The following is a 21,030-nucleotide window of genomic DNA, read 5'->3' as shown; positions in this document are numbered from 1 at the left end:
ATTTATCACTAGAAATTCACCACTGCACTTGCCAAGAGAGAAAGATAGATGGGCCATCTTTTGCCAACAATCTTAAAGAATGTTGCTTGTATTTACTTGGACGGTAAATTGACGTGAAATTAAATTGTTTGATAATTGCAGTTTATCTTGAAGTTTGGCCTATATTCTCTGTCAAAATCCGGGAGGAAATACTTTTAAAACCACAAAATCTCCCCCACCACATCACAGACATGCACACACACATGAAGATTCACCCATTAGAGGCTTGATACTACAGTACACTTTTATTCGCTGTTTGGCGATCTCTTATCTAAACAACCACACACGTTTTCGTAAACTGCTGTTCAATTAACAACACTCGCCTTGAACTGCAGGTAATTTATTACAGAACAGATTTGGTGCTCGAAATCGTTTTCTTTTGACAAGTACATGTATAAGTCTTATTAGACAGTGGGCATTGGTGTTGACAGACGGATTTTTGTTGTGCGATTATGTAATGATCGAATGCGTTAAACATTCAACCTTTTTTTTTTTTATTAAAAAAAAAAACCCGATTTAACAGGTGACACGAATAGGAAGTATGACGTGGTCCTGATATTTTTCCCATGAAACACTTTGTCAAAAAATGAAAGGACCCATCAACATCCTGGTTCTGGGGAAGGAAGGAGTCGGCAAAACAGGTAATTTGATCTTTTAATCATTAATTTCAATTGTTAATGATCGTTATTGTAAAAATTATTTTCCTCCCCGTGACTCTAAATTCCATTATCTAACAGGAAATATTCTGTAGAAATGTATCCATAACTCTATGTAGACCCTGCAATGATTACTATTGCATTTAGTTCCATTGGGTTTTTCTCTCTCCATTTTTTGCCAAGAGTGGATTGTTTGGGGTTTTAATTTCTTGTCGTGCACACATGCACACCCTACGTATTCTAGTTCTTTCATTCATTTTCTTATGAAACCTTCGAGCTCGGGTTTATTCAATAGCTGGCACTCAGTATAAAGAGGAAGTGACCATTGTTTGAAATTTCAGAGCTATATTTATTATCACACGAATTGAATGCTACAGTAAAGTACATGATGTCATGTTTTCAACGTCTACGAGTCGCCTAAATGTCTCTGTTCATCAGACAAGGTTACATGATCAAGAACATTTGTTTTATTATGACACTAATTAAACCTGCCAGTGAATGCATTTGATTGAAAACTTTAATTTCTGACGAATGTACAAGACATGACTTCAGGTATTAGTAATATATACATGTATCATTCAGAAGGAAAGGGAAAAGTGCATGTTTCACAATATTTAGAATTCCCAAAGTAGTGCAGAAAACAGTTGAATTATTCGTGTCTCTTTACATTGTACTACACATGTACATTAATTTTTTTTCCTATTGATATAAATATTTTATTTCATTTCCCATGTTCCTTTCTAACTGTAATGTTAGTCATTTCCTCATGAATGTATGGCAGTCGTAAACAATGTGCGTATGAATCTTGATGAATATAGTACAACCATTTTAACGGCTGGGAATTCCGATAGAAATAAAATATAAGAAATCAATTTCAATTTAGAAAGAACCGCGACGTTTCCATCTTCGCTAGCCAAGGGTTTTCAGTTCACTCCGCCCCGCTAAAGAACACTCACTGTTCAATGGCCATAAGCGTCGAGTAAAGGCCTAAATTTGAAGCCCTTCACCGATCTTGGTGACGTCTCCATATGAGTGAAAAATTCTCGAGTGAGACGTTAAACAAGATACAATCAATCAATCATTCCTGTAAGTTTTTACAGAATCACACGTGAAAGGTCAAGGTTAATCACACATCCGTATCATTAACTAAAATTATTCGTGTAAATGAAGATATTTTTAACAATCTTTTGAAAATTTGATAAACATCAAATATTTTCTCTCAATTTACAGTCCAACGGAGAAGAAAAAAACACAGAGCCATAAAGATGATTAAAAACAACACATAATTCCTATGAAAACGCCATGATCTTGAACCGAATACACTGATCTGTGAATTTTTGAAATAAAACTGCCATCTTGATATCATGTTGAGAATTTATTGGGCAAAAACCACGTTTATATATTTCTTTGATGTAGATAGTGAAGCATGATTGAAAACTTCCGGAAGGGTAGAAAAATCGCATTTACAGGTCGTCCTTGATGTAAACATTTTGATAACCTGCGTTTCAATATTGCACCTGGAGTAATATATGGCGTCTTTGTACTGAAATTAATATAATTCAATTACATGTAGCCTTTTAATCAGATTTCATATAAAAACCAATCTTACAGCAAGCATCAAAGATAATTTATGAAGTTGGCAATAAAATTAACTGGCAGTTTGCCTTTTGTCAACTTATTCTTTCTGATTTAAGCCGATATTAATTAGCAAGTCATCCAAAAAACCGTCAATTTTGAACGACGAATTTGTAAAAAAAAAAAAAAAAAAAAAAAAAAAAAAAAAAAAAGGCAATACCATTTCTCCGTGGCAATGATGACTTATAACCCCTGTCTTGAACAAGTCTATAACAGCACGTCGTTATCCCTAAAGAAGGTAACCTGAGGTATTCGATATTCATTTTCCCCCACACATCAAGACATCAAAAGTAATATTTATAGTGACCTGTAGAAAGCTGACAAGTACAAATTAATCACTAGGATTAGAACAACTTGTCCAAATTAATCGGTGACTAATTGTAATTTATCACTTTAAGTTGTCATTAAAATGTAAGCGTGTAATCTAAGCATAAAACGAGATTTCATAGCTCGACATATTTAAGAAATAAAAATACATGCAGGCCTTCAGGAAAAGTAAAGCGTTGTAAAGCGTTGCAGATAATAGCCTCATGTATTTTCAAAACTGAAAGATATATATGATATTTACATTCATATATGTGGGAATTTCCATCCGTTTTAAATAGACATATACATACTCCATTTATTAAGATTTATATGCACTTTGTTCACAACTGTGCACAACGCATTCATGAGGAAATGACTATCATTAACACTTTGTACAGATATCAAAGGCAAAAACACTGGAAATGTAGATATTGTAGTATAGCGTAACAACAAGAGGCGCATACACGTTTCCGTGTAATCATGCTTATAGCTAATGAGTTACGAATGGGGGGGGGGGGGGGTTACAGAAATTAAATGTAGAGAAGATATCCATAAGTGAACAGAAAAGCAAAACTTAAATTGAAAACTCTGCACAATAACTTATATCTATTTTCAAATAACTGTTTAATTCGATGCATAATGCTTCTTATTTAATTTGTTTACTAAAAACCAATGTTATTGGAGCGACAGTACTCTACATGTATGTCAAATTAAATATGAAAGCCATGAAGGATATTTTACTGTGCCAATATACAGTAAATTAAAAAACGTTTATGTTTATTCAACGATACCTCGTCTGAATCTCGAGTAATTTCAGATAAAAATTGAAGGTATGATAAGTTAATCTCAACATAGCTGTCAATCTCAAATAGTAACGAACTCTTTATTGAGTTGCATGTGATCATCAAAGCTCTTTTATACAGATAATACAGACAGACTCAATATAACACAGATAATGTAGGATTTAGACTCACAGAGGAGAATGATAATGTGTATTAAGGCGAACTATTTAAATTATCACGTGTGATGACCCTTAAATAATGCCCACACGGGGTTGTGATATTTCCCTGTACATGTATAAGGATTTAATTGAGTATTTCAATATTTCAGACGTTACACAGCACAGGCCTGTTACGGCACGTTTGGTCGCCGACGACTCGCAAAAAAATTAAGTCGAAACTTGAATTTGGTTTGATTTTACTAAAATTTTGACTGCTCAAATAAAATAAAAACTCCTTTGAGATTTCATGTAAATGTAAACTTCTCTGGCCTATTAAATGGTTCTTGAGAAGATTTTTAACGGTTTTTTCTATATATTTATATGTAAAACTTTGATTCCTAGGAAGCTTTCTTGTAAATGTAAACTTTTCTGGCCCAGTGATTCTTCATCAGAAGATTTTTATGATTTTCTTTATATATTTGTATGCAAAACGTTGATCCCCTTTTGTGGCCCCACCCTACCCCGGGGATCATGGGTTTAACAATTAACCCTTTAATCTGCGCTTTATCAGGAAGCTTTCATGTAAATGTACTATGCTGGCCCAGTGATTCTTGAGAAGACGATTTTCAAAGATTTCCCCTATATATTTGTATGTAAAACCTTGATTTCCTATTGTGGCCCCATCCTACCCCCAGGGGTCATGAATTTAACAAACTTGAATCTGCACTGTGTCAGGAAGTTGTCATGTAAATGTGTACTTGAAGCATAGCCAATTAAAGTTTTCCTTTTTATCTGTCAGAAATGCTCCTTTCATTTAATTTTATACATCTTTTAGTGATGTGGAGACATAAAAAAATCACAATTCAGATCGAAGTCCCCCACACTGACTGTTTACAGATAGCAGACGACGTATGACAAATTACATCAATAAAAATGCCCCAAGTATAGTTTTTTGTTTATTTTGTTCATTCAAGGTACATGTATGGTAAAGTTGTGTTGAATTGGAAAAAACAAAACAAACTAAACCAACAAATTAGAAAAATTATTTATTGTTTTGAAAGCATAGTGAGATTTTGATTTTGTTGGATATAAATGAACATGTATCATGCAGGTATCATGTCATGTAAGTAAAGAAAGTAGTTCCAGCTGCTGGTTGTCAAGGGTGTGTGCCCCCATAGCAAGTTATATTATACAAAATAATGTATGTACCTCCATCAGTTTCAGCCAATCAAATTGTGCGTTACATGTGAAATTAAATTATTTGAAGGAAAAACCCGAATGTCCTTCTCCCAAGGATGCATTTTGCTAAGTTTGGTTGAAATTGGTCTAGTGCTTCTGGAGAAGCTAAACAGACAAACTAAAAAAAATTCAATTTCTTGCAATTTACAAGAATATGTACCTCCAAAACAATATTCAAATCAGAAATACAATGCTTGAGATTTAAACGAATTTCAAGTAAAATCAGATTTCATTTTCTTCAAGAATGAAGTAATTTACAAGCATTGGGGAAGTGATCAGAGGAAAAACCCTCGGTGAATAATGGCTAATATTGTCCAATCAAGATATCCCTTCATTTCTATCGTTACTTATCTCAATGCTACCAATCAGTGTAAATTCCTTTCTTAGCCCTTTCATGCATGAATGTGATGCTGTAAAGTTCATTGTTAACAAGGGTAGTAATTTTAGTAAATTGGATTTTCGACTTCGGAAGTGTAGTACTTTAAGGTGAAATAATAAAAGTTAATGTATCATAATATGTTTCAATCTTCGAACATTTAATTTTAATTTGATTGCATCAAAACCTTTTTCCTACAATCGGTATCCTTTGTTTTAAGAGGGTTTGTTGAAATTTCAGTGAGGGCCCGTGTTTTCGTCTCAAGAAAATCTTCAAACTAATTCTGAAGTCATTAGTTCAAAAGAAAATATGTCTGGCTGATCGGTTATCTGTCTTTGTCAGTCGTTATTTTTCTAACTGATGGATGACTGGTGTTTTTCTGCATTTTTTCATAGTAATAACTAGACAGGTCATGAACTTTAGGATTATCCAGGAGTTAATTACTGTACAACTGAATTGTTTTCAGGTGTTTACGAATCCAATCAAAATCAGCGAGTAAAAAGATTTGGATTTGAATAGATTGAAGCATTTATATGCTGCCATACATATTATATGAATCGACACTAGGTCTCTCTCTTTCTCTCTCTCTCTCTCTCTCTCTCTCTCTCTCTGTAAACACTGGTGATGTTCGAATGGTCATGTTTGTTCTACTTTTCCAATTACGCTTGATGTTTTTATAAGAAATAACACAGATATCTCATAGTTGTAATACATGTACTTTCATTATGAATTTCGAATGTGTTTCAGTGAAATCAACTTTACATAAAAATTACATGTGTTTTCAAAAATTAAAATTCATTTCTTACATATTTACATTCTACTTTCACTTTTGTCGGGATTCCCAGCTATCAAAATAGGCATACTATATCTATATTTATCAAGTAATTATGTATTCATACGCACATTATTTACAACTGCATAGCGTTCATGAAAAAATGGTTATCATTACAATTTGTAGAGATATCAAAGACAAAAACATTGGAAATGTAAACTTAAGGTGATATATTGATTGGACAATTAAATACAATTTCTGGTATACATGTATATACCTGTGTGTCTGATTAAAATTTGCGTCCTTACGCTAGAAGCCTCTACTGCAAAATCAAAAGTCTTGCTATTAAAATATTTTCGAAAGTCTTTCAGAGTGTTCAACGATCACGATTTTACGTTCTCACGAACTGAATCTAAACGACGATTTCATTCAAACTTTGAATATTTTAGATTTCTTGAATATTTTCTGACTGAGTTTATTTTTTATTAAACCTAACCATTCCACTGAAAGGGGGGGGGGGGGTAAATTCTGTCCAATCTGTGTTTCAAAACAAGGTCATTAACAGAAATAAGTTTCCAAAAGAAACAATTTCCCCCTTCTCTTGTAGATATAATGATTCAGCTATCATCAAAACGTGTTTACTAGTACTACAGGATCTTCTCTGTGAAAAATAAACCTTTTTGTTTAGTAATTAGAAACATTCAGATGTTAGGTCGTGTAAACAACTGCGTTGTAGAAGTGCAATCATTGAACCTACACTCGAAACAATTATTTCGTTTGTGCTCTTTAGTGTTTATCAGAAAAGTATAGAAATAAGGAGCTTAGCCTGAATGTTAATCACCGTTAGATAAATCAATATAGATAGTTTTTTCCCCCTCCAGTTCATTGATACGTCTTGAAATCTATCACAGAAATAGCATGGATTCATATCACGGTTATAATCCGTATAGATGGATATTAATTGCTATGTAAGTACAGATAAAGTTAAAGAGACTTCCAACCCCGAGGTCATTTTTGAAAGTACAAATCGTCTACGACTTATAAAACACACGCGTTCAAGAGTTGCAGACTATAAGTCTACTACACCAATACAGAACATGTCTGAAAATAATTTATGCAAATCTCATAAGGTGTATTACAATGGGACTTTCATAGAAATCACATGTACCATTTTAAGGGACAGGGTATGTTATCTATCGATTGTTTCCACACACAATTCACATTATGAATGAGTCTACATGTTCATTCACATATATATAAAGCAATGCAAGATGATAAAACGATCGGTACTGTGCATTTTTCAGCTATTGTGGTGCGATTTTTGACCGGAAGGTATCTGAGTGAATACGCCTCCATAGAGGAAGTGACGTATGAAAGAAATGTGACTGTAGATGAAAAGCAAGTGTCCATTAAAATAACAGACGTTGCTGGAAAGGTATGTCAAAATATATATCAAATAAATTACACGTAATATCGGTTTTCAATTATGTAAACCAGGTGACGTGCATTGTGAAATGCCAATCTGTGAACTTTAACAATAATTTTCATTGAAAGAATCCAAATTTATTTCAATGATTTGTCCCTTCACAATTTATACGTTTAAATTTGTTTCGGTTTTAAATTGACATTTTATTCAGCCTTTGACTGAAAAAATGTATTCTATAATGATAAAAATAAGATAGATTCTTAAATTCGTGACTTGTAGGTTTATGTGGTAAGTCTTCCTGTCTACTTAAATTTGACGCGTATAAAGAGGGTTAGCTTCAAGTTTGTAAAATTAAGTTTAAAATGATTAATTTCACAAGCTGGGAGGAATTGAACCCCTGTGATGCATATTTGTAATACGATACCAAAATGTGTGCTCTTAATCATGCTACTTGCTTAAATCTAAGTATCCCCTTAATCTTTAATGATCTCTTATATCTCGTCTTCCTATAGACCGAGACATTGCTAATATTAAAAAGATATTTACAGAACCTGGATAGAAAGTCATCCTCAAAAGATTGGTTGCACAAAATAGATGGCGCTGTTATCGTTTATTCTGTAACGGACAGGAACAGCTTCGACATAGCAGAAGTAGTCATGGACTGGCTGAAGAAAGAAAAGAAACCGAATCAGGCCATCCCCATGGTTTTACTGGGAAACAAATGTGACTTAGAACATTCCAGGTTACTATGTTTAAAGTAAAATTTTGATAGTCTACCCACACTTGACACGCAGAGTGTAAATGTTATCTAACCATCAACAGCTGTTCAAGGTCATTTGCTAATATTTTCTGTATATCTTTTGGATTTGTTATTTAGTCATGTTTACAAACGACGAGTCAGATCAGGATAGCATATTCTTAACAGTTGTCTTAAGTATTCAGCATTCCTGATGATGACTGGTTTACTAAATGACACATTTATGGAAATCGGGCATTAATATGTAACTTTTATCACATCAACGATTCCATTATTAGCATTTAAACAAATGAAAGAAAGAAGTGGTCACTTTCATCAAGCCATTTCATTCATTATCTCCTCGCAATTCATTCCGTTTATGTGTGTAACAATGAACTTGTAAACACTCAACAGGCCACATTTCTATGGAGCGCCAAATTAACATAAACTCAAATAATTGAAGATATCTTCAATTATTTGAAGATATCATCAGTTCAATTATTGCTCTCTTTAATTGAATTAATGCGCGCATTAAATCAATTATTGCTCTCATCAATTCAATAGATGCGCGCATTAATTCAATTAATGAGAGCTATAATAGATTTGATGCGCGCATTAATTCAATTATTGCTCTCTTCAATTCATTTGATGAGAGCATCAATTTAGTAGAAATAGTGCTCGCAATAATTAATTTAGAGCTCGGTATAAATAATTTGATGATCTCTTTAATTCAATTGAAGATATCTTTAAATAATTTACAATGCTTTTGTATAAGGAATTAATGCGCGCATCAATTCTTGTAAAGAGAGCAACAATTCAATTTAAAATATCATTAATTCAATTGTGGATATGTTGAATTGAAGATGCAAGGTATCTTTAATTATATATTTGCTCTCTCTAAAAGAATTATTGCTCTTTTCAAATGAATTAAAGATATCATTAATTCAATTTAAGAGAGCAATAATTGAATTAATGCTCTCATCAATTGATTTAATGCGCGCATTATATCAATTATGGCTCTCTTTCAATTGAATTGTAGCGCGCATCAATTCAATTGTTGATATCATTAATTCATTTGAAGAGATCATTAATTCAATTAAAGCGCGCATCAATTCAGCTGAAGAATTAATGCTATCATCAATTCAATTAATGCGCGCAATAATTCAGAATTGAAGATATCATTAATTATTTGAAGATATCTTTAATTCAATTGTTGCGAGCATCAAATGAATTGATGATATCTTCAAATAATTAAAGATATCTTCAATTATTTGAGTTTATGTTAATTTGGCGCTCCATACATTTCTGCTCGATTGACAAACCATATTGATTTTGGACCGGTAACTCGGTGGTAGCGCGTTCGCTTCGTAACGTAGAGGTTGTGAGCTCGAGCCCTGCTTGTGCCATATGCTATTATGGCCGCGTCAAAATATAGGTAGTGATGGCTCCTTCGCCAAACGCTCAGAACGGGACAGTGTTAACGGAGTTTCCGCATTGCGACAGGCGTTGGCACGATAAAGAACCCTCACTGCTACGGCCCTGAGTGCTAAGCATAGGTCAAGATTTGTGATGCTTCACCTACAGTTGGCAGCGTCTAAAATTAATATGAGTGAAAAATTTTCGACGGAACGTAACACAAACAAACAATCAACATATTGATTTCTGGATCAAAAGTTTCAAGGTCACGATGGAACTTCATAAGAAAAGTTTGTAGACACTCATTACGAGGGGATATGTCCCGCATTGCGGAGCTCTTGTTGTGCCGATCTGTTTTGTATCTTCTATAATAAAAAAAGAAGATGTCTAAGGAATCGGCAATCTATATACAGACCACGAACCACATAAGTTTCGTTGATAGAATTTGTTTTTGTGTCCCCTTTTCAGAACGGTTGCAAAACAATCCCGAGAAGAGCTGGAATGGCGAGGAGATGGATACCTAGTAACGGAATGTTCGGCCTCCGCCAACACGGAGAACATCAAACGCGTGTTCCACGAGCTCATCAGAAAGGTGAGTGTGCTCCCCTCGCGTGTCTTTCTGTGATAAGGTGGAACTTTACACACTTATAATCATAATTACCAATATTATGTAACATTTGACGACTGGAATACGGTAGCTATGGTGTCCTTTGTTGTTATTTTTCATTACTCTACCAGGTTTTGGGTTAATTAACAAATAAACGAGATCTTTGCGATTTGCAACACTGCTTGGATCATTTTTGCAAACTGCAGTTCTCCTGTTTTCTAGAAAATATTTCTTTTAATCTGGAAAGCAAACACCAATTGCTTTGTGCATAACTAATACAAGTCTGCTGGTACATAATCTATTATCATAATAGTGTAATTGATTATTTAAATAACACAACATTGTTCCTTTACAGATAAGTGAGAAAAAAGATTTGTCATCCAAAGGACAACGGAAACTTTCTCATGCTCCCGTTGGTTCTCCAAAATTAATTCGAGCATCTTTAAGGAGACGTTTCAGTGTGTTTACTAGAGAGCGGACGTCTACCATGTGAATACAGGGCATTATACAGTCATAATACATGTACCATTAAAACGACTGCGATTCAGTGGTCAGTTTGAGATCAGTCTAACGAGGTCTCTGCCATGCATTTCTCTATATTTACATTAATTTCATGACGATTCATATTGATGGGCGTACATTCCATTAATGATATTCACCGAATTCTTCACCGAGAATCAATCAGTGAATTTTCTTTGGTAAATTTAAATGTGTGTGCAATAATTATTGATTTGTTTTATTTACAAATGTGTAGTCTTGTGTCATGAACAAACTAGCGAGGGGAACACTTCCTTAGCTAATACTAATACCTGCAATCCTCCAAGAGAGGAACTTTTCCGTTTGTGATAGAAATACCTTATATCAAGGTACCATTTACTATTATGTCATAAATAAATAATATGTTTTTTTTTTTTTTTTTGGTTTTGTTTTTACATGTACATGTACATTAGTTATTGAAATACTTACATGTAGTACGTGAAAATAAAACTAGCATAGTAACTACCGTGTCCATTGTGTGTCGCTGTTCGGAGTATTGCTCTACATCACCCTGTCTCCACAAACTATCATGGTGAAATAACCAAGGTGTGATTTTAAATGTAACTATTGACAAACTATATTTACATTGTATAATCATTTGTTAATAACATTATCTTTTCCTGGAGCTCAAAGGTCCTAGTGAAAGCGTTAACGTTTGCTGAGACAATGACCAGGAAGAAAACCAAAGTTGTACAACATCGACCGAAGCAAAAAAAAATACTACCAGCTTTTACTTACTACAGATATACAGAATGAAAGCAACACCCTTTCTTCACGCTTGTTGAAGGGCGTGTATTTAAGAAATAAACTTTTCGAAAATAATTGAGGGACGTTCATTAGACATACCCTCATATAGTTTCAAAAATGAAGTTTATTTCTTATATTTACATTCTACTTTCAATTTTGTAAGAATTCTCGGCCGTTAAGATAGACGTACTATATTTATCTTTATTCATACGCGCATTGTTTACAACAGCAACGCATTTATAAGGAAATGGCTATCATTACAATTTGTGGAGATATCAAAGGCAAAATATTGGTAATATAGATACATGTATAATTCACAGGCACTCGACGTTTTAATATCTATAAAAAAAAATTATTGTCTTCCCATATATAAACAAAATATTCTCGACGTTTTTAATATCTATAATAATTTTTTAAAATATTGTCTTCCTATTAACAAAGTACTAGTATTTTGTTGAGACATTTTTTAAATTATAGATATTTAAAACGTCGAGTGCGAATTTTGTTTTAATATAGAAGACAATTTTTTTTTTATTATAGATATATAAAACGTTGAGAATAATTTGTTTATACAAAGACAATTTTTTATTATAGTCACTTAAAACGCCGATTGCCTGTGAATTATATTACCAAACATTTCTCGTTACTTCCTACATGGTTTGATACGAGCGGAACTCTATCTCACGACCACCCGGTCATGAAACGAACCTCTAACCACAGAGCTACCGCGAAGGGCAATTTGAATGGGAATCTACCATGGTTTGTAGTTTTTCACCAGATCATAGATAAATCTCGTATCAATATTTTGCAACGTAACCTATAAGATCATACGAATATTATGCAAAGGGTCATACTAACTCAAAGCGTTAGTCAATCGTAACGAAACTTATGCTTTGTTGACAAATGTTTATTTGGGAACAATACAAGTTTCATAGCAACATCCTGATGCATAACGAAAACAGATCACAAATTAAGACTATACCACATGTAAAAGTAGATCAACCTACATACCAATACCTCAATGCATATATAACAAAACCAGAATATCAGCAAAACTGGTGGATGTTCCCCGATCTGCATCTAGATAAAGGACTACTTCTTAATTATGACGAAGGACTCTCACAAAAATAAATAACTGTTGAATTATTGTTGAAAGCTTTTTGCATACATGTATATCAGGTATATGCTCTGAGTGGTTGGTTGGTTGTATATTGTTTATTCTACCGGTTATTGTAAAGATCAAAGGAATACCAGTGGCGGATTTAAGGGGGGGGGGGGGCGCAGCCGCCCCCCCCCCCCTTAAAATTTTCAAATTTAAGGTAAATCGTGGTATCTTGTTTAGAAAAATGTACTAAACGATAAAAGAAGCAATAATTTCTTCCACTCCCGGAGAAACAAATAACAAAATCTTTTCATTTCTTGAAATACTGTATTGGGAGAACTTAATTTTTTCCAAAAAATGAGTCATTTTTATTAATTTCACTTTATAAAAAATGATAGAAAATAGTACAAATGACTAAATAGGAGACATATTTCAAGCTCTATAAAACCTGTAAAATCCAGGAGCTTCAGGGGCTTCGTCCCCGAGGCCCTCACCACTGGACCGACTGGAGGGGGGATTCAAGTCGCCCCCCCCCCCCCAGACCCCCTGCCTCATAAAGTGGCGCCCCCCGTAACCACAATTCCTGGATCCGCCCCTGAATACCGCGGTCATTATTCTACGATATACTTCCATACTGTATTAACTGAGTATGAGAAAATTGATACACATCTCGCTTGCACTTCGAGTTTTGTTGTCCCGTGGGGATGCGGATTATAATTGAATAAATGGGGCGGTCCTTCCGATGAGACCGCAAAAACCGAGGTCCCGTGTCACATTGCCGGTGAAGGGTTGTAAAATCTAGGCCTATGCTCGGCGCTTACGGCCTTTGAGGAGGAAGGGGTCTTTATCGTGCCACACCTGCTGTGACACGGGGCCTCGGTTTTTGCGGTCTCATCCGAAGGACCGACCCATTTAGTCGCCTCTTAAAATAAGCAAAGGGTTCTGAAGACCTATTCTAATCCGGATCCCCATGGTCTGTTCTAAGTGACCTTGGCCTTTATAAAATGACCTTGAGTGACCTTTGTATGCCTGTTAATTATTTGTGTTATATATCGGTATGATCAATACCTGTTCAAAAACTGTTTTCATATGTAAGGTATCGACGCATGTTTCACAATCTCAAGCTATATCATTGTTACATGTTGGTTTGCACTATTTCTGATATTAAAATTAACTAGGCCTACTAAGGTAATTGTAACAACACAGACTTAATGTAGTTGGTAGTAGAAATGAAATACAGGTAGTCATTAAAGCAAGCTTGCCATCAGAAACGAAAGTTTTACAGAGTCAACAAGGTAGTAACTATGTTCAAAATGTAAACTGACTGCTCCCATAAGGAATGGAATCTGGGAAATGTAATACATATATTAAATAGAGAGTTAGTATTTTAAAGGGAAAGTAGTATCTACTTTTATGAAATACAGACTGAAAATGAATTACCATTACGAAATTGGTGTCTAAACATTGTTCACAAAAAGTAATATCCGTTGAAAGGTTCGGTGACGTATGTGCTTTGTTACAACTAGGCACAACTATAGGAAAACATGTAAAGAAAATATAAGTATGCGAATGTCATGTTAATTTCAGAAGTATAATCATGCGCTGAATGCCTTTTCAATCTTAATTAGAAATCAGTAATTGATAATCTATATAAAAAAAAATCTTCAGATGAAAACCAAATTCCAACAAAATAAAAAAAAATGTCATCATACTTTTAAATAAGCTTCAAATTCGTGGAAAACCACAGGCACTCGACGTTTTAAATATCTATAATAAAAAAAAGTGTCTTCCTGTAAACATAATATGAATATTATGTTTACAGGAAGACAATTTTCGAACGTCGATTGCCTGTGTGGAAAACATCTTCATGCTTTATTTCAGCATTGAGAAATTGTGGGAAAGGGACACCTATGGGACATCTATGTAAAACACAGCTGTTTAAAAATGTTAAGGAATTACAAGTTTTGATTTGACAAACGCTTATAAATAATTACATTTATGTACATATAAATGGTCATATATAAACAACAACTCAAAATGGTTCATACAACATGCTCATTTACTATATATAATTATGCCATTTTGATCAAAATAAGACTACGTAACATGTTACATTGATTAACCGTACATGTGTATGTTACTTACAGTATACTCAATTATACAAGAAAAAACAAGAGTGCTATTATTTTGTGATTGAGCATGTTATGAAGACGTAGGAACATTTTCATAGTTTGCTTTTTTTCCGGAACAATTCATACAAAAATATCACACGTGCAAGGACCATATTTACCTCGTTATAAATATAACTAAGCTACACATGTGCAGCTGTCGAAATATAAACCTGGACTTGCATCTTCATTTCCTCGGTATAACTTTCTCTCATGTAACATATCATGCGATCTTTGATTCTGCGGGAAATCGTTGTTAGAAAATTACCAAAATGAATTTTACGTAACGTATGTAAATTCAAATATATTTCAATGTTTTGTCATGTTTTTGCAATACGATATCAAAGGACGAAATATCTTATTATTGTATTTTAACAGGTTATCACGAAAACATTTATTCTGCCATGTCCTTAATTAATTTTCTTCCTTTGAAACTTTTTTTAATTTCACTAACAGCCCAATCAGAGGCTCCGCATGGAACACAATAGTACAATAAAGGCAAGAGGCTCCGCATGGAACACAATAGTACAATAAAGGCAAGAGGCTCCGCATGGAACACAATAGTACAATAAAGGCAAGAGGCTCCGCATGGAACACAATAGTACAATAAAGGCAAGAGGCTCCGTATGGAACACAATAGTACAATAAAGGCAAGAGGCTCCGCATGGAACACAATAGTACAATAAAGGCAAGATCAGCAAAGTGTTGAACACAATGAATAAAACACAACAGGAAGGTAATATCATAAATATATGGACAGCACTAACTTGATGAATCTGGCAAGGCCTATCTTAGTATATTTGTCTTTACAGTTCATTAATTCAATATAGCTTATAGTATTTAGACAATCAGGTAAACGTTTTGGCAAGAATCTACACCTTTTATGAAAAAAAAAATATACCAAAAAAAAGTACAGTTGAACAGATAATGGAATTCACCGCCTAATTCTTGTTTGTTATCTCGCTCAGTACATAATCGTTCAGATCTATCAATACTTAAAATCCAGATTCAATTGGCAATTTATGGCTACCGCGTCTAAAGCGACAAAAGTTATACAATGAATGTTGTGGTAGTATAGTTAAATAATTTTCAAAACCAAAAGTTGTCTTCTACATTCTATAGTTAGAACATTTGGATGAGTTATATATTTGATCTTTCCAAGTTTCAACAAAAGAGTCATACGAAGACTGTTTAACCTTCTTAGATAAATGAAAGTTAACATCAACATGCTGATCGTTCCAAATCTGGATATTACCAGTCCTAATTAAGATATCTTTTATACAGTTTAACCATTTTGAGTGATACACTTTCCCTCTAGCTTGTATAATATGTCGTACAAAGTATAGATCTCTTCATGTTTACCATTTATAATGCGTTCCCAAAATCCAAGCATTCTTGTACTTAGAATAACCTTGTAAGAAACAGGAAATTCGTAGGGTTATCAAATTGTAAAACAGTGAGGAATTACGCCATTTTTGATTCGTTTTGTGAATATTTTATTGTAACATACATAAGCAATTGGTCGGTTACAGTGGTTAAAACATTAATTATTCCGAAAATAAACCATTTATTTCTATCACTACCAACACCGAAAAAGGAGATAATTAATTCATTAAGTAAAGATATTTTTGACTTTATTATTTGGAATGGAAAATGTGACAAAGTAAAACATTCTATTGTAACTCAAGACCACCATCATGGAGGTCTAAAAATGGTGGACATCAACAATTTTATCATGTCTTTAAAATGTTCATGGTTGAAAAGGTTATTGATGGGAAATAAATCCTGGGTAGATATTTTTTTAAGCAATTAATGGTCATGATTTTGTTCACAAATTACTTGATTTTGGAGATGCATTTATCTCCGAATGTGTCATTCCAGAAAACAATATTTTTTGGCAAGATGTTTTTAATTCTATGCTCCATGTAATAAAATCCTTTGACAAAAATTTCTACAAGGAAACCATCCCAGCATTCCTGTGTGGTATAATTCAAATATTAGAGTGGGTATGAAAACACTGTTTATCAAAAGCTGGTATAAAAAAGGTGTAAAACTCATAGACGATTTCCTAGATGACAAAGGGAATCTTTTATCACATAACCTTTTTCAACATAAATTTGATATCCAAGTTTGTATATTACAATATAACAGTGTATTGAGTGCAATATCAACTCATCTGAAATTGTTTGAAAACAAAGGTTTATTCAATAGATCTTTTACACCTTATATTCCATTATATTATAAACCTTTGATTTTGCAAACTAAATGTACTAAATCTGTTTACAAACAGTTAAATGTAAACCATGATATACCTACTTCTGTTTCAAAGTGGAATTTAGATCTGGTAGCTTATGGAATAGAAATATGTGTTAAGGATGCTTTTACTGTATGTTTTAAGACTACCAAGGACTCTACCATCCAATGGTTACAATATAGAATACTTCATAGAATTTTGCCTGTCAATTATTATCTTTAAAAAATCAGTGTTGTGTCTTTTGATTGTTGTACCTTTTGTAATGATGAAGTTGAGACAATTCAACACGTTTTCATTGGCTGTGAAAAAGTATCTATATTATGGAGCAATCTGAGCATGCACATTTATAAAACAACTCCAAAAGAATAGGTTTTAATGTACTTAATATTTTATTAGGTGAACTCCCATTGTCGAAAGGCAACAGAATTGTAAACTTCCTTATCCTATATACAAAACAATATATTTTTTCTTCTTTGAAAAAAAACCAAATTGCCAAGATTCTTGGAATTATTGTTCCATCTATACAACAAATACAAGGTTGAAAAATGTATTGCGTATCAGAATTTAGAAATACAAAAATTTGAAAATACCTGGCATGTATGGAAAACACTTTTTGACAACATAAAAAAATCATAATTTTGCTATTTCAAACAATATTTTTTTTGGGACTTTTGAAGCCACATGTACTTTTATCTATTTACTCGAGCTCTGTATTGTTATCATTTTTCTCTTACAATTATATTAAAAATGCAAGCACTTACCAACAAATGTATGAGTGTGAGTATGGAAGTGAGTGAAAGTGGTTAGAAAAAAATGACAAATGTTCTTCTGTGTTATGTCAATATTTGTGAAATAAAAAATTAATAAATAATAATAAAAAAAAACAAAACCCAAAAACATACATCAGCAAGATACAGTACCACATCTGGCGACAGTTTATAATGCATGAATTATGAAATGAAAATATAGCTTAGAAGCATGATATTTACAAAGTTGGGTATTTATCTCTCGCCAACCTTCAAGTCAACATAAACTTCAAAATCTTTATGTAACCAAAATGCCCACAGTGATCGTACTTTAATTGGTTTACTATACACGTATACGAAATTACAGATGTAATTCGTCATTTATTACCGGCGATATCAGATGAACGGATTATTGACTTTGGATAACATCTGCATGGATCCTTCAAAATAGTTTAATACGACGAAAAGATACATTCCAGATATCATTTATGGTAAAGGAACTCAATGTTTGAGCTATGCAACTGTCCAGATAATTATAAAACTTCCATATGCTGTACAAAATGTAAAAACACTGGTATACGATCTAAACGTTTAAATTCAAGAGTTTTCGTTTTCAACTTTCGATTCAAGACGGACCAGAAGGAGGTAAACTATATTACCGTTTGGTGGTTCCTTCGTCCTATTCTCGGCGCCAGCAGGCCAATAGAACTCTCCAACACTGCATGTACATAATACCGCATCATTATTTACAACAGTCCAGTCAGGAAACTGGAGGATACCATTCATATGACTTCTAGATTTAAGATATTTCTCGAAGAACCATTCTCCTTGGATCTTTGATAGTACATGTGGATGATTTCTTTAATTTGATTTGATTGACTGTGATGTCGACGATTTCTATACATGGAACACGAATCGCCTATAACCTTTGGTACAAGGCATACAATGATTGTAGCAGCAGCTTGCGTCAATAAGTTTAAATTTCGAGCGGTGGAAAATTCGAACAAAAGATCTACGGAAATGCATAATATGAGGATTATAATCCCGAGTTTCAAGAAAGAGATGAAAACTTGATGACGTATTGGCCTGTACATCTTAACAATCAAAAAGAAGAGATCTTTCGGAATGCCTTTGCATTCTTCTTCTCTTTTGAACAAAGCCACCTCTGAATATTTGCCATACTTATACATTTTCTTGCATATTTTTCTGGTATGCACGAACAGGTGATCGTAGACGCTGGCAATGTTATTGATACTGTCAAACATATACAGAAGGACGGTAGAAGAAAAGATAAGGTACCCGTATGTGGCCTCTGGGTGGGCAAACAGCCCGGTGTACGTATAGACAACGACGCCACAAATGAATATGAAGCTATCTACAAAAATGATACTGAACATATAATACACAAATGTAAAAAAGAACAGCGCAAAAATACAACATATCATCCTCAGTGGAGCCCAAATTTCAAGTTCCCGCCAAGGTGCGATGACGTAGGCACGTGTAATTATCTTAATGTAACCGACAAGAGGAACTCCATATAGCATAAGACATAAAACCAGTTCTAAAACACATATTGGAACATAAAATAGCATCGTGAAAAGAAACAATCTTCCAAGAAAAGCAGATTTCCTTCGCGCAATAAGATGGCATTTATTCCAACGCTTGATTTGAAGGATAACGGCAAATTTCCAAAAAGACGAATTCAGAATCATGCAAAACTGGGACAAGATGACTCGATATATACTATGATATCCATTAACAGGTTCCGTTGTTTTCATGGCACCATATTTCACTCGGACAGCATCATTCACTCTTAGTGGAGATGTGATTTTACTTTTGTTCTCCGTTAATCCTTTGGCGAGAAATTTGGCTAAATCAGAGGGTACACATGTACATAAAATGTAGCATACGACATAAAAAAGAAATGCTATATAAGGCCCTCCAAAAACTCTCAGAAAATTTAACCGACTCAGTTCGTATCCCGCCAAAATCGATTCAAAATCTTTAGGCACGCCCTTCTTTACACTTGCAATAATATCGTCATACTGAAACAGTCCGTGTAACAGTAATTTCAGTGAAATAACTGATATACTTACAAAGAAGAAAATCACACGGACAATTCTTGAAGTTCCAACATGGCATTTTACACAACAGCAATGAAAAACACTCGCTATTATAGTTCCAATATGTATTGGGTTGTAGTAAATCCAGTTTTCGCTCTTTTCAAGTAATTGAACCTCTTCCTCCGCCTTCTCCTCCACGCTAATGTTAAGTACTTCGTGACTGTTTGATCTGTGATTGTACGTGATTTCATGAACGTGATTCAGGAGCCATACTAAAACCAGGGGAAAGTACATGTATAGAACTAACCCTAGTACAAAGGGAAACTTCCAGCCGATTTCTTTGAATGTTTCATATCCGCCAGTACACACCAAGGTCCGCTTCTTGTCGATAAAATTCCACTTCCAGTGGCAACATCGATAACCTATGGCTTCCAGTGGACAGATGACATTTAGACAAAGCAAGTAAAGTGAGTGGCTCTCAATGAATATGCGATCTCTGTAACACCAGTAACTTTGATTGTAATACTCTGCTAAATCGTCTGCAGCCTCTCCCGTAGTGTGAGATACTAGGTAGTCTGTGAGATTCGCCAAAGCTAAAGCGATACGTTGTGTAGTCTTATTGGCACCATAGTGGATTTGACAGTTTCCATGAACTCTTAACGAAACAGGGAAATGATCCAAAGTGTAAACATTTAAAAGCCCAAGTGACCATACTCGGTAGCCTAATGGCCAGTTTAGGTATTGTCTGGAACCTCTAGGTCCTGGAAACGTCCACGTCCACTGATCGCCTTGAATTACGCACCTTGTTTCCTTGACTTGGTGAGAAGAAACATTCTTAAAATGAAGTATGAAATTCACTAGGCTGTATGAATATTTAGTAACTTTGTGAAGAAATTGCTTTTTGGTTGACTCTGACACTGAAAACCAACACTCGGAATCCACTCCATCAGCGTATGGATAGGTGTCGTTCCATTGTGGACAGACTGATTTCCTCCGCCTGTCCATCAACTGTTGTTCGTCACTAGTTCCGTCCTCAGCCGTAGTTATCAGAATGAATGGAAAAGTAAGCAGTACATATAAGTATCGTGAATTCATCTCTCTTTTTCGTCTGCTCTAAAATGGTAGCAAATCAAATGAAATGGACACAATGATTGTTATGTCAATCCATTTAATTGTATTTCCTGGTCCGCAGCTGAAACTTGAGCAAAAGGCGTCGATTCCGATAAAGGAGATTTTTTTATACCGTCTTAAAATGATGTGGAAAC

The 21,030-nt window shown here is 34.1% G+C and overlaps 2 protein-coding genes across 2 annotated transcripts; one reads left to right on the top strand and one right to left on the bottom strand.

Moving 5' to 3' along the window:
- Positions 1–332: 332 nt before the first annotated feature.
- LOC125648097 (ras-related and estrogen-regulated growth inhibitor-like) lies at positions 333–11,147 on the top strand. The gene is made up of 6 exons (XM_048875020.2): positions 333–374; positions 563–680; positions 7,268–7,398; positions 7,938–8,131; positions 10,010–10,133; positions 10,504–11,147. The coding sequence occupies exons 2-6, from the start codon at positions 626–628 to the stop codon at positions 10,639–10,641; spliced, it is 642 nt and encodes a 213-aa protein (XP_048730977.1). The 5' UTR covers positions 333–374; positions 563–625; the 3' UTR covers positions 10,642–11,147.
- A 7,206-nt stretch (positions 11,148–18,353) lies between these two features.
- LOC125647777 (uncharacterized) lies at positions 18,354–20,982 on the bottom strand. The gene has a single exon (XM_048874590.2). It carries the CDS (start codon positions 20,858–20,860, stop codon positions 18,485–18,487), a length of 2,376 nt encoding a protein of 791 aa, XP_048730547.2. The 5' UTR covers positions 20,861–20,982; the 3' UTR covers positions 18,354–18,484.
- Positions 20,983–21,030: the final 48 nt, after the last annotated feature.

This window comes from Ostrea edulis, chromosome 6 (assembly GCF_947568905.1).
Source record: "Ostrea edulis chromosome 6, xbOstEdul1.1, whole genome shotgun sequence".
Taxonomy (NCBI): Eukaryota; Metazoa; Mollusca; class Bivalvia; order Ostreida; family Ostreidae; genus Ostrea; species Ostrea edulis.
The sequence above is the reverse complement of the archived record's forward strand: the minus strand, read 5'-3'. Positions and strand labels throughout refer to the sequence as shown.